Source organism: Salmo trutta, chromosome 4 (genome assembly GCF_901001165.1).
Source record: "Salmo trutta chromosome 4, fSalTru1.1, whole genome shotgun sequence".
In the NCBI taxonomy this organism is placed as follows: Eukaryota; Metazoa; Chordata; class Actinopteri; order Salmoniformes; family Salmonidae; genus Salmo; species Salmo trutta.
Window position 1 is genome coordinate 35,785,636 of NC_042960.1, and position 15,369 is coordinate 35,801,004.

The 15,369-nt window shown below is 42.0% G+C and overlaps 2 protein-coding genes across 4 annotated transcripts in view; one reads left to right on the forward strand and one right to left on the reverse strand.

Annotated features, from left to right (window-relative positions):
• The window catches only part of LOC115192295 (myosin light chain kinase family member 4), a 67,471-nt gene that overhangs the window by 20,834 nt on the left and 31,268 nt on the right, over positions 1–15,369 (reverse strand). Inside the window, exon 1 of one of the 2 annotated variants that reach the window (XM_029750621.1) lies at positions 14,089–14,500. The exons of the other annotated variant lie outside the window; for it this stretch is intronic. Coding sequence (XP_029606481.1) covers positions 14,089–14,229 — 141 coding nt within the window. The 5' untranslated portion in view covers positions 14,230–14,500. Of the gene's footprint in view, positions 1–14,088; positions 14,501–15,369 lie in introns of those variants that run through there. 2 annotated transcript variants of the gene reach the window in all.
• Positions 1–15,369, forward strand: part of LOC115192296 (leukocyte elastase inhibitor) — a 98,980-nt gene that overhangs the window by 18,358 nt on the left and 65,253 nt on the right. The window lies entirely within an intron of this gene.

Sequence of the window (15,369 nt, forward strand, 5' to 3'; positions counted from 1 at the left end):
TGGTGTCCCTGGAAATGTTGTTAACTAATCATACATCAGAGGGGTATAGCTGGGTTGGCTCTGTAGTCAAGTGGTTGAATAAGAATAGAATACAAACATCCCACTGGGTACAGACGTCAGTTCAACATCTAGTTTTGATTTACATTTGGTTGAATTTAAATGGGAAATCAACAAAAAATGTCACCATGTCATTGGATTTAGGTAAAACACTGGGGGTAAAAAAATTATTGAATAAATGCCCTTGCATTAATGACTTTTTGAAATTCCAATCAGTTTTCCACGTTGATTCAATGTCATCACATTGAATTTTTAGGTTGAAATGACGTTGAAACCACATTGATTCAACCAGTTTTTTTCCCAGTTAGATCGCTTGTCCATGTTCACTGATGTCTACTTGTATATCCTTATCCTCTGAATTCTCTCTGTCTCTATCTATCAGTCTGTCTCTTTCATATCTATCCGTCTATCTCAGTCTTTAAAAGCCCAACGCGCTGACAGCCCATAAAGTGGGACTGCAGTAGAATAGCTCTTTAACTACCTGCTGTGATCGTGTGTCAGTCAAAAGCTCAATTCAACCCTTTTCTCTCCTCCCTCTCTCCCTGCTCTTCCTCTTCCCATTATCCCTCCTCTTTGTCCAGTGCTACATGGGTGATGTAAGAAATAGACACTCTTCTGCCCCTTTGACACTCACCTTCCCTCCTTCACCTCCCTCCCTCGAAACCCTCAAAATGTCTCCCTAGCTTCTACTTCTCCCACAATCTCTCTCCCCTTCACACTCACTCGGTATGTTTGCCCCTCTTCCATCCCTCCCTTCCCATCTCGCTATCATTGGCCTTAGGGAGACATGGGATGCGGCTGGGCTGGTCACATGACTCCGGGTTGTTGGGGAGACACACACACACACATACAGTGGGGGAAAAAAGTATTTGATCCCCTGCTGATTTTGTACATTTGCCCACTGACAAAGAAATGATCAGTCTATAATTTTAATGGTAGGTTTATTTGAACAGTGAGAGACAGAATAACAACAACAAAAATCCAGAAAAATGCATGTCAAAAATTGTATAAATTGATTTGCATTTTAATGAGGGAAATAAGTATTTGACCCCTCTGCAAAACATGACTTAGTACTTGGTGGCAAAACCCTTGTTGGCAATCACAGAGGTCAGACGTTTCTTGTAGTTGGCCACCAGGTTTGCACACATCTCAGGAGGGATTTTGTCCCACTCCTCTTTGCAGATCTTCTCCAAGTCATTAAGGTTTCGAGGCTGACGTTTGGCAACTCGAACCTTCAGCTCCCTCCACAGATTTTCTATGGGATTAAGGTCTGGAGACTGGCTAGGCCACTCCAGGACCTTAATGTGCTTCTTCTTGAGCCACTCCTTTGTTGCCTTGGCCGTGTGTTTTGGGTCATTGTCATGCTGGAATACCCATCCAAGACCCATTTTCAATGCCCTGGCTGAGGGAAGGAGGTTCTCACCCAAGATTTGACGGTACATGGCCCCGTCCATCGTCCCTTTGATGCGGGGAAGTTGTCCTGTCCCCTTAGCAGAAAAACACCCCCAAAGCATAATGTTTCCACCTCCATGTTTGACGGTGGGGATGGTGTTCTTGGGATCATAGGCAGCATTCCTCCTCCTCCAAACACGGCGAGTTGAGTTGACGCCAAAGAGCTCCATTTTGGTCTCATCTGACCACAACACTTTCACCCAGTTGTCCTCTGAATCATTCAGATGTTCATTGGTTCATGTGGTCATTCTGACTTCTGTTACTAAACCTAAGCAATTTGAATATCTGTCTTTCAACCTAAACCTTGGCTCATCTTTAAATATTATAGAATGGAATAGAATCTTGCTGTTATAGACCTCCATCTGCTACTGTTGGCTCTCTGGATTGTATTTTCAAATTGTTATCACAGAATGTCAATTCTGAGTTTGTCCTGATGGGTGATCTGAATCAGGACTGGCTAACGTCTAGCTTTGATTAACTTAAAATTCTGTGCAATACCTGCAATCTTACTCAGATTGTCAACACTGTAACTAGGTTGAATATAAAATATCCTCTGAAATCGTCTTTGATTGATTTGATCTTAACCAATACTCCTCATCGTTTTAATGCTTCTGGTATTTTTGCAAATGACATAAGTGATCACTGTGCTATTGCCTGTGTGAGAGATGGTAAAATTCCTAAGCATTCTCCACGTGTCATTATGAAAAGAAACTAGAAGTGGTTTGATATTCAAGGTTTTTTTTACATGATGTATCTAGCATTGAATGGAATAGAATGGAATTAATCCCTGATGTTGAACTAGCCTTTTCTTACTTCCACAACGCATTCCAGGATGTATGCAATAGGCATGCCCCTTTTAAAAAATTCTGGATAAAGGGCAGAGAGAACAATTGGTTTACTAAGGAACTTACAAAAATCATAAGGGAACGAAATGCTATGTGGGCTAAAGCAAGAGAGACTGGTTTGGCAGATGATTGGATGGCTTTTAAACGTCTTCAAAATATGGGTGTGGCTATGATCCATAAATTGAAAGCAGACCACTACCTGAAATCTACTTCACAAAATGTAAATAATCCATCCAAATTTTGGCAAGTAGTGAAAGGTTTGGAGTGCAGAAAAGATACACAGCTTCCTAAACAATTGTTGGTCGACACTCAGATTGTAACTGAGAGAACGTCCATTCTGAAAGCCTTGAACCAGCATTTTTTAGATGCAAGTAGTTTATTTGAAAAGGTGAAAGGTATAATTGAGCCCCCTATAAATTTACCTGACACCCCTGTGCACTCCTTCACCAGGTTTTCCTTTTCATCCTTCTCTGTTTCAGAAGTGTGTAAGGCCCTGAAAGAAATTGATAAAATAAAACCCCTGGCCCTGATGAACTAGACCCCCGCCTCCTACACCTAGCCACTGACATCATTGCTCCCCCTTAACATGTATTTTTAACCTTACGCTTGATGTTAAGGAAATCCCCAAGTTATGGAAATCTGCTTTTGTACTGCCTCTCCTGAAAGGTGGAGATCCCTCACTACTTGACAACTATCGACCCATTTCAAAATCGTCTGTACTGGAGTCCTTGGTTAGTAGGCAGCTAAAGATCTACTTCCAAGAAAACAATATCTTAAATGGAATGCAATCAGGTTTTAGGTCTGGCCACAGCACTGTTTCAGCAACATTGAAGGTTTTAAATGACATCCACTGTGCTCTTGATAAGAAGTTACATTGTGTGTCTGTTTTTATTGATTTGTTGAAGGCTTTTGACACTGTGGACCATGCTGTGTTAGTGCAAAGGTTAAAATGTTGTGGAAGTACTGGTCATGGTTTATAAATTACCTATCAAATCGTACACAATGTGTAATGGCGGATGGTTGCAAATCTGAGTCCATAGAGGTGTGCTCAGGTGTTCCTCAAGGTTCTATTTTGGGCCCACTGTTGTTCATTTTGTATATCAACAACATTGGGGATCTTATTGAAACAGCGGATATTCATTTTTATGCAGATGATACTGTTCTTTATTCAAGTGGTAGTAGTTTATCTTTAGCTTTTGAAAATGCCCAAAGAGCATTTAACATCATACAACAGAATCTGTATGATTTAAAGCTGATTCTAAATTCGGGTAAAACAAAATGCATGGTATTTTCAAATGCCAGGCATGTTACAAATCCTGTCATTGCTACATTGGCTGGACATAATATAGAGCAAGTTAAGGTGTACAAATATTTGGGTGTGTGGGTTGATGATAAGCAGAGCTTCACTGTGCATGTAGAGAACTTGATAAGGAAGCTCAAGCTGAAAATAGGATTTTATTACCGGCATAAGGCTGTTTTTCTTTTGAGGCCAGGAAGGAGCTGGTACGATGTACATTACTGTCGGTTTTAGATTTTAGTGATGTTATATATATGCAGGCGTCAACCACTACCCTGAGAGCACTTGATTCAGTGTATCATGCAGCCCTCAGGTTCATTACAAATCAGAAACGTCTAACAAATCATTGTGATCTCTACAGCGCTGTTGGCTGGTCGTCATTGACCTTGCGTATGCTTAAACACTGGTATACACTGATTTATAAGGCCATATTGGGTAAAATGCCATTTTATCTCTGTTGTTTTTTTAGTTAGGTCAGTAAATAAGTATCAATTACGGTCCCATTCTGATTTGCTTCTAACAGTACCAAAAATTAGAACAGGTCATGGTAGAAATAGTTTCAGTTACTTAGCACCGTGGTCCTGGAATTCTCTTTTGAACATTTTAAAATGTGATGATCTAGTTTCGTTGGTGGAGTTCAAACACTTGATCGATGTATATATCATAGAAGAGTGTAATTGTTTTTAGGCCAGCTGTTTTTAGTCAAGATGTTTGTGTTTTTAAATGTCATATGTTTTTGTTGTACTGTATGTGTGTTTATAGTTTTGTTTAATGTTGTGTGAGTGTATGTAATTTGGTTTGTCTGAAACATTGTTCCCCTTGCTGCTATTGGACCAGGTCTCTCTTGGAAAATAGATATTTATCTCAATGAGAATAAACCTGTATAAATAAAGGTAAAATAAAATAAAACATAAAAATTGGCAAACTTCAGACGGGCATGTATATGTGCTTTCTTGAGCAGGGGGACCTTGCGGGCGCTGCAGGATTTCAGTCCTTCATGGAGTAGTGTGTTACCAATTGTTTTCTTGGTGACTATGGTCCCAGCTGCCTTGAGATCATTGACAAGATCCTCTGGGCTGATTCCTCACCGTTCTCATGATCATTGCAACTCCACGAGGTAAGATCTTGCACGGAGCCCCAGGCCGAGGGAGATTGACAGTTAATTTGTGTTTCTTCCATTTGCGAATAATCGCACCAACTGTTGTCACCTTCTCACCAAGCTGCTTGGCGATGGTCTTGTAGCCCATTCCAGCCTTGTATACGTCTACAATCTTGTCCCTGACATCCTTGGAGAGCTCTTTGGTCTTGGCCATGGTGGAGAGTTTGGAATCTGATTGATTGATTGCTTCTGTAGACAGGTGTCTTTTATACAGGTAACAAGCTGAGATTAGGAGCACTCCCATTAAGAGTGTGCTCCTAATCTCAGCTCGTTACCTGTATAAAAGACACCTGGGAGCCAGAAATCTTTCTGATTGAGAGGGGGTCAAATACTTATTTCCCTCATTAAAAATGCAAATCAATTTATAACATTTTTGACATGCGTTTTTCTGGATTTTTTAATTGTTATTCTGTCTCTCACTGTTCAAATAAACCTACCATTATAATTATAGACTGATAATTTCTTTGTCAGTGGGCAAATGTACAAAATCAGCAGGGGATTAAATACTTTTTTCCCTCACTGTACGGATAGACCACAGGCAAGAGCTACTAAACACACTCACTTTCACACACACACGAAACACAACTGGCACAGTTTGCAATCATTATAACTTATTGCATGAGATACTGCAAGACTACATACATAGTAAGCGATAGAGGCACCTGTTTCTATGTGTGTGTGTATACGATTTCCTGTATGTGCATCTGCACAGGGTGCATCTGTTTGTGCTCTGAGTTCTGACTATGTGTCAAGCAGCAAGCCAAGTAGGTGCCAGGCTGATCTGCGCTAGTAATGAGTTATGCAAACGTTCCATTACCTGACACCAGAGACACACTGGCGTAACACAGTTACTCTGGACCCCCGCAAAGATGGAGTTCGAGCCCTCCACCCCTCTCCCCCCTCCACAAAGTGTAGACTACCAATCACTGCCTATGGTGCGGTCTATGGTGCTGAAATTGTGAAATGTCTATGCGGGGGCATATCTATTGAATTGATGATACGCTTTCTTTAGTGCCAGGGCATGTATAGCTTTTCTTTAGCTAATGGATACATGTTGATTAACAGGCCTATTTGGTGGTCATATTCTTATGTTAAGCCTGACATTTCACAAAACTACAGTGGCTTGCGAAGGTATTCACCCCCCTTGGCATTTTTTGTATTTTGTTGCCTTACAACCTGGAATTAAGACTTGGTTAAAAACAGTGAAGTCCAAAACAGTAAGACCGCTCTCACACAGTGTTTGTAAGAACATCATTTTTTCACATTGAGGTTTATTTTTCCATATATAGTTAAACCGTATTTTATCTAATAGGGAGCAAATAGATTTTGGACTGTCAAGACAAAATAACACATAAGAGGCTCTAGACAAAACTTCAGCCTTAGTCACCAAAACTCTTCCTTGAATGGACAAATCTCTGCCTAACCATGAGTTGAACTTATTTTTCTATAGCTGAGACAACTGAGGAAAGATTAAAGGTTCTTCATTCTCTCCTTTTCTTTTGTAATTTGTATCCCTAAATAAGTCACTGTGCCTTTGACTGGAATACTGCAAGCTTCAGTGATATCAGTACCTGTCGATGCTAAAAATGTCACACTTTTTCAAATTCAGATTTAAACCTGAGATCTTTGAAAAAGTTGTAATTACGTCAAGGGCTGGAGAATGGACTATTTGGGCAACCTTGCCTCACTCCTCTGTTGACTTCAAATCTAGGTGATGTACCATTGGCAACTTTTACTTTTTACTATTTAGCTGCTATTTATGAACAAAATAAATAAAACACACATCAAATAGCCTAACAATGAGGAAAAAAGTAGTCTGAGGATAAATTCAGCCACTATTTATTGTTGAACTCAGCAAATTTTGTCTGGCTAATAGCCTACACAAATGGGATGCATTATTCAAGGTAAATTCAATTCAATTAAATCTAACTTGAGAGACTCCCCTGAAGTCCTCAGGAGACTAGGTCCAGGTTGCGGCCCCCACTGTTTTCAATACTGAATATTGCCAAGCCAGACAGTCTTTCCCGAGACATTGTGCTACACACAATTTAAACTTAGTCTTGAATAATGCATGCCAAGATATACCAGAGATAAGGAACTGTTTAAAGCCTAAAGAATCAAACACTTCCTGGCGCATACGGAAATTAAAAAAGTTTATGAATTACTTTTTGCGTGGGTATCCAGTACACCAGTGCAGAAACACCAGATAGAGGCCAGAGGAAAGAGAACTCCTCTGGGTGAAAACAGCACATTCTCAAAGGGTCCTGATATGACAGAGAGAGAGAGAGAGAGACACACACAGAGAGAGAGAGAAAGAAGGAGCGAGAGAGCCAGAGAGAGAAAGAAGAAGCGAGAGAGCCAGAGAAAGAGACAGAGAGAGAGAAAGAGAGAGAAGAAGCGAGAGAGCCAGAGAAAGAGACAGAGAGAGAGAAAGAGAGAGAAGAAGCGAGAGAGCCAGAGAAAGAGACAGAGAGAGAGAAAGAGAGAGAAGAAGCGAGAGAGCAGAAGCGAGTGAGAGAAGAAGCGAGAGAGAGAGAGAGCGAGTGAGAGAAGAAGCGAGAGAGAGAGAGAGAGAGAGAGAGAGAGAGAAGAAGCTAGCGAGAGAGGGAGAGAGAAGAAGCGAGAGAAGAAGCGAGAGAGAAAAAGCAAGAGCGAGAGAGAAAAAGCGAGAGCGAGAGAGAGAATAAGCGAGAGAGTGAGAGAGAGAAGAAGCGAGAGAGAGAGAGTGAGAGAAGAAGCAAGAGAGAGAGAGAGAAGAAGCGAGAGAAGAAGCGAGAGAGAAAAAGCGAGAGAGCGAGAGAAAAAGCGAGAGAGCGAGAGAGAAGAAGCGAGAGAGAAAAAGCGAGAGAGCGAGAGAGAAGAAGCGAGAGAGAAGAAGCGAGAGAGAGAGAGAAGAAGCGAGAGAACGATAGAGAGAGAGGAAGCGAGAGAGCGAGAGAGAGAAGAAGCGAGAGAGCGAAGAAGTGAGAGAGCGAGAGAGAGAGAAGAAGCGAGAGAGAGAGAAGAAGCGAGAGAGTGAGAGAGAGAGAGAAGTGAGAGAGAGAGAGAGATAAGAAGCGAGAGAGAGAAGTACTCTGCACATGTACTCTACTGTATGCTTATTTTTATTGATCAATGTATGGTTATTTTGACCCTTGGTTATTGTTGTTACTGTTGTCCCATTGACAATTTTGATTCTCATTTTTTTTCATATTGTAAATATCCAAAATAAGCTTTGGCAATATGTACATTGTTACGTCATGCCAATAAAGCAAATTGAATTGAATTGAGAAGAAGTGAGAGAGCGAGTGCGAGAGAGAGAATCATGCCGTTTTGGGGTCTCTATTTTTTTTCACAGGACCTTGCAAATACACAGGTTCTATGGGCCTAATAGTAAAGACACATCATTTAACTGTATATTTTTGTTATTACCTTTTAATTTAACCAGTCATGATGTTTTCATCATATTGTCAAACAAATCAATTCAAAAAGTAGGCTACCTGAGTATAACACCTGAAAAGGTGCTGAGATTCGGGACTGTCCCGGGGTGACAAGTGCAACGACATTGATATCTTTTTTTTTAACATGACACAGAGGTGGGGGTGTAAACATTGTATTAATGTTTACCACTGTAGCCGTACAAGTTGCATTTTAAACAAATAGGAGAATGGTTAAATTAGCATTATTTAGAGATCCCCAATGTTTGACTTTTTTGAATTTAGGGGGTCTGAGATTGCCCTGGGTCCCCCGTAATTCGCACTCTGGCTGTAGATGAACATAGAGAGAGTAGAAAAGAGAGAGGCAGACAGAGATCTTCACATCTTCTGGGTAAAGTGAGAGAAGTCAAGCTTGTTCTTTAACTAACGTGCCTGTGGTCACACGGTATTACCGGACACACTAATGACGCGCATAGACCTCACAGGAACACATGATGACATATTAAGCTGTGTTCTTTCGCCACTGACACATACCAACCACATACCCACTCACTCAGTCTCTCTGACATACACAGACACGCTCTCTCTTTTTTTACCTCTCAGCTACTGTAGCTGTTTGCCACCCTTCACAACCCAATGATTTGCAGATTATATAGAGTCTAAAATATGATCATCATACTGCAGATAGAGTGCATTCGTAAAGTATTCAGACCCCTTGACTTTTTCCACATTTTGTTGTTACAGCCTTATTCTAAAATTGATTAAATTGTTTTGCTCCTCAATCTACACACAATACCCCATAATGAAAAAGCAATTTAAAAAAATTTGAAAAACAGAAATACCTTATTGAAATATTACATTTACGTAAGTATTCAGACCCTTTACTCAGTACCTTGTTGAAGGACCTTTGACAGCAATTACAGCCCCGAGTCTTCTTGGATGTGACGCTACAAGCTTGGCACAATCTGTATTTGGGGAGTTTCTCCCATTCTTCTCTGCAGATCCTCTCAAGCTCTGTCAGGTTGGATGGGTAGCTTTGCTGCACAGCTATTTTAGGTCTCTCCAGAGTTGTTCGATCGGGTTCAAATCCGGGCTCTGGCTGGTCCTCTCAAGGACATTCAGAGACTTGTACCAAAGCCACTCCTGCATTGTCTTGGCTGTGTGCTTAGGGTCGTTGTCCTGTTGGATGGTGAACCTTCGCCCCCCAGTCTGAGGTCCTGAGCGCTCTGGAGCAGTTTCTCATCAAGGAACTCTGTACTTTGCTCCGTTCATCTTTGCCTCGATCCTGACTAGTCTCCCAGTCCCTGAAAAACATCCCCACAGCATGATGCTGCCACCACCATGTTTCATCGTAGGGATGATGCCAGGTTTCCTCCAGACGTGGCGCTTGGCTTTCAGGCCAAAGAGTTCAATCTTGGTTTCATCAGACCAGAGAATCTTGTTTCTCATGGTCTGAGAGTCTTTAGGTGCCTTTTGGAAAACTCCAAGCAGGCTGTCATGTGCCTTTTACTGAAGAGTGGCTTCCATCTGGCCACTCTACCATAAAGGCCTGATTGGTGGTGTGCTGCAGAGATGGTTGTCCTTCCGGAAGGTTCTCCCATCTCCATAGAAGAACTCTAGAGCTCTGTCAGAGTGACCATCGAGTTCTTGGCCACCTCCCTGACCAAGACCCTTCTCCCCCGACTGCCCAGTTTGGCCGAGTGGCCAGCTCTAGGAAGAGTCTTGGTGGTTCCAAACTTCTTCCATTTAAGAATGATGGAGGCCACTGTGTGCTTGGAGACCTTCAATGCTGCAGAAATGTTTTGGTACGCTTCCCCAGATCTGTGCCTCGACACAATCCTCTCTCGGAGCTAAACTGACAATTCCTTCGACCTTGTGGCTTGGTTTTTGCTTAGACATGCACTGTCAACTGTGGGACCTTAAATAGACAGGTGTGTGCCGTTCCAAATAATGTCCAATCAATTACCACATGTGGACTCTAATCAAGTTGTAGAAACATCTCAAGGATGATCAATGGAATCAGGATTCACGTGAGCTCAATTTCAAGTCTCATAGCAAAGGGTCTGAATACTTATAAGGCAAACATTTCTAAAAACCTGTGGGGGGGTATTGTGTGTAGACTGCTGTGGACTTTTTTTTGTATAATGCATTTTAGAATAAGGCTGTAACGTAACAAAATGTGGAAAAAGTCAAGGAGTCTGAATACTTTCTGAAGGCAATGTACGTTTGTGTAGCGTGTGTGTGCTAGCGTTTGTGTGTATCTGTGTGTCTGTACCTTTGTCTGTGTCTCTTCACAATCCCCACTGTTCCATAACGTGTATTTTTAGCTGTTTGTTTAGTCTGATTCTACTGCTTGCATCAGTTAGTTGATGTGGAACATAGAGCCATGATTACATGGAACTATGTAGTACTGTGCTTCTCCCATAGTCTGTGGCATGTCTTGTGGGGTATGCATGGGTGTCCGAGCTGTGTGCTAGTAGGTTAAACAGACAGCTCGGTGCATTCAGCATGTCAACACTTCTTACAAAAACAAGTAGGGATGAAGTCAATCTCTCCTCCACTTTGAGCCATTAGAGATTAACATGCATATCATTAATGTTAGTGCACCATGTACATTTAAGGGCCAGCCGTGCTGACCTGTTCTGAGCCAATTGTAATTTTCCGAAGTCCCTCTTTGTTGCACCTGACCACATGACTGAGCAGTAGTCCAGGTGTGACAAAACTAGGGCCTGTAGGACCTGCCTTGTTGATAGTGTTGTTAAGAAGGCAGAGCAACACTTAAGTAAAGTAAAGATAGTAAAGATTGAAAAAACTAAGGGGCCTAGACAGCTGCCCTGGGTAATTCCTGATTTTACCTGGATTATGTTGGAGAGGCTTCCATTAAAGAACACCCTCTGTGTTCAGTTAGACAGGTAGCTCTTTATCTACAATATAGCAGGGGACGTAAAGCCGTAACACATGTTTTTCCAGCAGCAGACTATGATCGATAATGTCGAAAGCCGCACTGAAGTCTAACAAAACAGCCCCACAATCTTTTAATCATCAATTTCTCTCATCCAATAATCAGTCATTTTGTGTAAGTGCTGTGGTTGTTGAATGACCTTCACTATAAGCGTGCTGAAACACTTGTCAATTTGTTTACTGTAAAATAGCATTGTATCTGGTCAAACAGAGTTGGTTACAGGCTGATTGGTCGGTTATACTATTCTTTGGTAGCGGAATTACTTTTCCTTCCCTCCAGGCCTGAGCACACACACTTTCTGGTAGGCTTAAATTGAAGATATGGCAAATAGGAGTGGCAATATCGTCCGCTATTATCAACAGTAATTTTCCATCCAAGTTGTCAGACCTCGTGAGTCTGAGTCAGGCTTAAAACTGGGAGCATGTAAACAGTGTGCAGCAACTCCAGTGGCGGTATTCCGACAACTCTCCATTTGACATCAATCAATGATTTACTCAAGTTGTGCACACTTACTACCTCTGAATTGGACACAATGTCTTTGTCATGGTTTTGATCCTCACCAGATCTGTAGCTGCACCATGAAAGCAGACCCTTTTTTTCAGATCTCTCTGAGAGAAAGCTGTCTGTAACTAAATGCAGCCACTGCCACCCTCAGATCACATGGACATAGTTCAGATGAGAGATGGCCAGGTCTTCTTTCCAAGGCCTGTGACATGATCAATCAAACATATCACAGTCTACCCAGCACGTTGTCTCGCCTGGCAGTTTGAGCCTAGTTGTCTTTCCAACATGGTCTCAGAGCATTTTGTATTATTCTGTACATAAATCTGAGAAACTCCATTTAGTATGATGTGTTACATATTGTACGGTATGTATTACCGTAAATTCCGGACTATAAGCCGCAACTTTTTTCCCACGCTTTGAGCCTCGCGGCTTAAACAATGACACGGCTAATATATGGATTTTTCCCGCTTTCAATTTTATTTTATTTTTAAAACACATTCTGTGACGTGCTCAGTTTTTTGGCGGCATGAAGCTTTCATTAGACCAATGAAATTGCCGAACGGGTTAAGGTCAAACAACTTTTTTGTTTACTGTTTAGATTAAATCGAGCGCTCTCAAACTTCCCATCATTCTGATTACGGTAGTCATTTTGTCACCCTCATCATGGCAAAGACACGGAAAAATGCATATGATGCAGCTTTCAAGTTGAAGGCGATTGATCTGGCTGTTGGAAAAGGAAATAGAGCTGCTGCATGGGAGCTTGGTCTTAATGAGTTGATGATAAGACGTTGGAAACAGCAGCGTGAGGAATTGACTCAGTGCAAAAAGACAACTAAAGCTTACTGCAAATGTTTTATTTTTTGTTACAAGCCGTGTTTCGTTAAAGCCTATTTATTTTTGTTACAAGCCGTGTTTCGTTAAAGCCTGTGTAAAGTTAATTTGTTTCAATATACCGGTAGGCACCTGTGGCTTATAGACATGTGCGGCTCATTTATGTTCAAAATATATATATTTTTTTAATTCAGTGGGTGCGGCTTATATTCAGGTGCGCTTAATAGTCCGGAAATTACGGTACTTTGTGGATGTCCATCACCTATTTCGTATGATATGTTACGAATTCAAATTCATATTATACACTACATGAACAAAAGTATGTGAACACCTGCTCGTCAAACATCTCATTCCAAAATCATGGGCATTAATATGGAGTTGGTACCCCATTTGCTGCTATACCAGCCTCCACTCTTCTGGGAAGGCTTTCCACTAAATGTTGTAACATTGCTGCGGGCACTTGCTTCCATTCAGCTACAAGAGAATTAGTGAAGTTGGGCACTGATGAGGGGGCGATTAGGCTTGGCTCGCCGTCGGCGTTCCAATTCATTCAAAAGGTGTTTGATGGGGTTGAGGTCAGGGCTCTGTGCAGGCCAGTCAAGTTCTTCCACGCAGATCGACAAACCATTTCTGTGTGGAGCTCGCTTTGTGCTGAAACAGGAAAGGGCCTTCCCCAAACTGTTACCACAAAGTTAGAAGCACAGAATCATCTAGAGTGTCATTGTACATCCATTTTCTATGTCAACCCAACCACCCTCTTTTCATTTTTGCCTTATATAAACATCTGCCTTATGTAACCATACCAAATGTAACATATCATACTAAGTGGAGTATCTCTGATTTACGTACAGAATAATACAAAATGCTCTGAGACCAGGTTGGTCTTTCCTAGCCATTAGGGCCTAGAATCGTATAAATTGATCCTGCAAACCAGAGCTCCCAATCCAGCTTAGTCCTGGATTTTAAAGCATGCACAATTGAGAATCTTCATTGAAAGTTATTTTTTGTCCAAAACTAGGCTTATTCTGTGTACAGGAAAGTCTCTTTCATGTAACGACAAAGACTACAAACTATCACTGTCTTTACATGTCAAGCCATTTGAGTATGCATTTCAAAGTCGCTATGGATTAACATGTCTGTTAAGGTGATAATGTGTCATCTTTCAAGACATCACTTCCGCCTACAGGCCAACTGGTACTCTCACTTTCTCTCTCTCTCTATCCTCTACCATCTCTACCAATTATGACAGGATGATGAAAAACATCAAAACATCCTGTGTAGAATTTGCTTCACTAACAAAAATGTCAAAATCTGATGAGTCAAAAGGCGAACAAAAACTCACCTCCGCAAAACGATTCTACCAGTCACACCTGCACTACCTGAGCATGCACAAAGCCCTGCAATCATGTACGCTTTTTACTCTATCATGCTGACCTAAACTATACTTTTTTATTTTTACATGGTCCTCCAGCAACAATAGTGGATGCATAAACCAGCCAGCACAGTACACTTTGGCTCAGCTCAGTAGTATGAATGAACCCATTAAGACAGCAAACTACTAGTACCTGTATGTCTGGGGAGGGTGTTTCCCTGCCCCTCTTCCTCTTGTAGGTGAATAAATTCCAGATCCGTTGCCATAGGAATGATGCCACCAGACACACGCTGCCTACTATCCAAATATCCTTATCCTTCAGAAAGTTCTCCATGGTAACTACTGGTGGTTTTAGATCTCAGAGTCGCTGCTCTTCCTCTTCCTCCTGCTCCTCTTTTTAGTCTCAGCTCAGGGCTGGATTATTTCAATCTGTCGCTCTCTTGTCGACGGCGGCGATCGGGTCTCGTGGGGCGATCGGCAGCGGTTTGGGGTTGTTGACATGGGCACCACAGTGGGCGCCAGCAGTTACGAAATAGTGAGGCCTATCTTTCTGTCTCTCTCTGACTGATCTGATCGCACTGTCATTCAGACACTCCCCCCCCACTCCTCTCAGTCACTCAGAACGACAGGCACGTCTCTGTCCAGTCACGCTGTGCCAACCCCCCCCCCCATTGACCATGTTCCCCTGACCCCCGACCCTCCACCCCGCCTGCCAAGGGACCTAAAAGGAGAGAACATGCTGTCTCAGAGACGAGAGGGGGACAGGTGTGTGTGTGCTACCGTTGGCTCTGTCCCAAATGGCACCCTATTCCCTGTAGAGTGCATTACTTTTGATCAGAGCCCTTTGGGTGCCATTTGGGACGCAGCTCATGCCTGGTATCCTTTAACTTCGTCCACAGCACTTCATGCCTGCAGAGTATATTCTCCATACTCTTGCCTACATCCACAAGGCACTAACTATTTCTGTTGTTGTGGAGTCGCTTGCTCCTCACCTCTATATCTTTCTCTCCCTCTATCGCACACGCACACACAAGCTACATACTCATATGCTCCTGTGTGGGCAAGGTGCTAAGTACATATCTGTTGTGCACCTCTCTCTCTCTCTCTCTCTCTCACTGACACACACACGCTCAGACCACACATTCAGTGCCTTCAGAAAGTATTCATACACCTTGACGGACGTATTCCACATTTTGTTGTGTTAATCCCTGAATTAAAAATGTATTAAATATACTGTAGTCCAAAAAACATAAATAGGACAGCACTCTTCAGCGTGCAAGGCAATGACAATCAATGTCACAACATTTCAATTTAAGTTTATTTATAGGAGTGGTGTCCTATTTCTGTTCTATAGTTTCTGCTCTGACCGGCACTGTCAACTGTGGGACCTTATATAGATAGGCGTGTTTCTTTCTAAATCATGTCAAAGCAATTGAATTGGTCACAGGTGGACTCCAATCAAGTTGTAGTGACA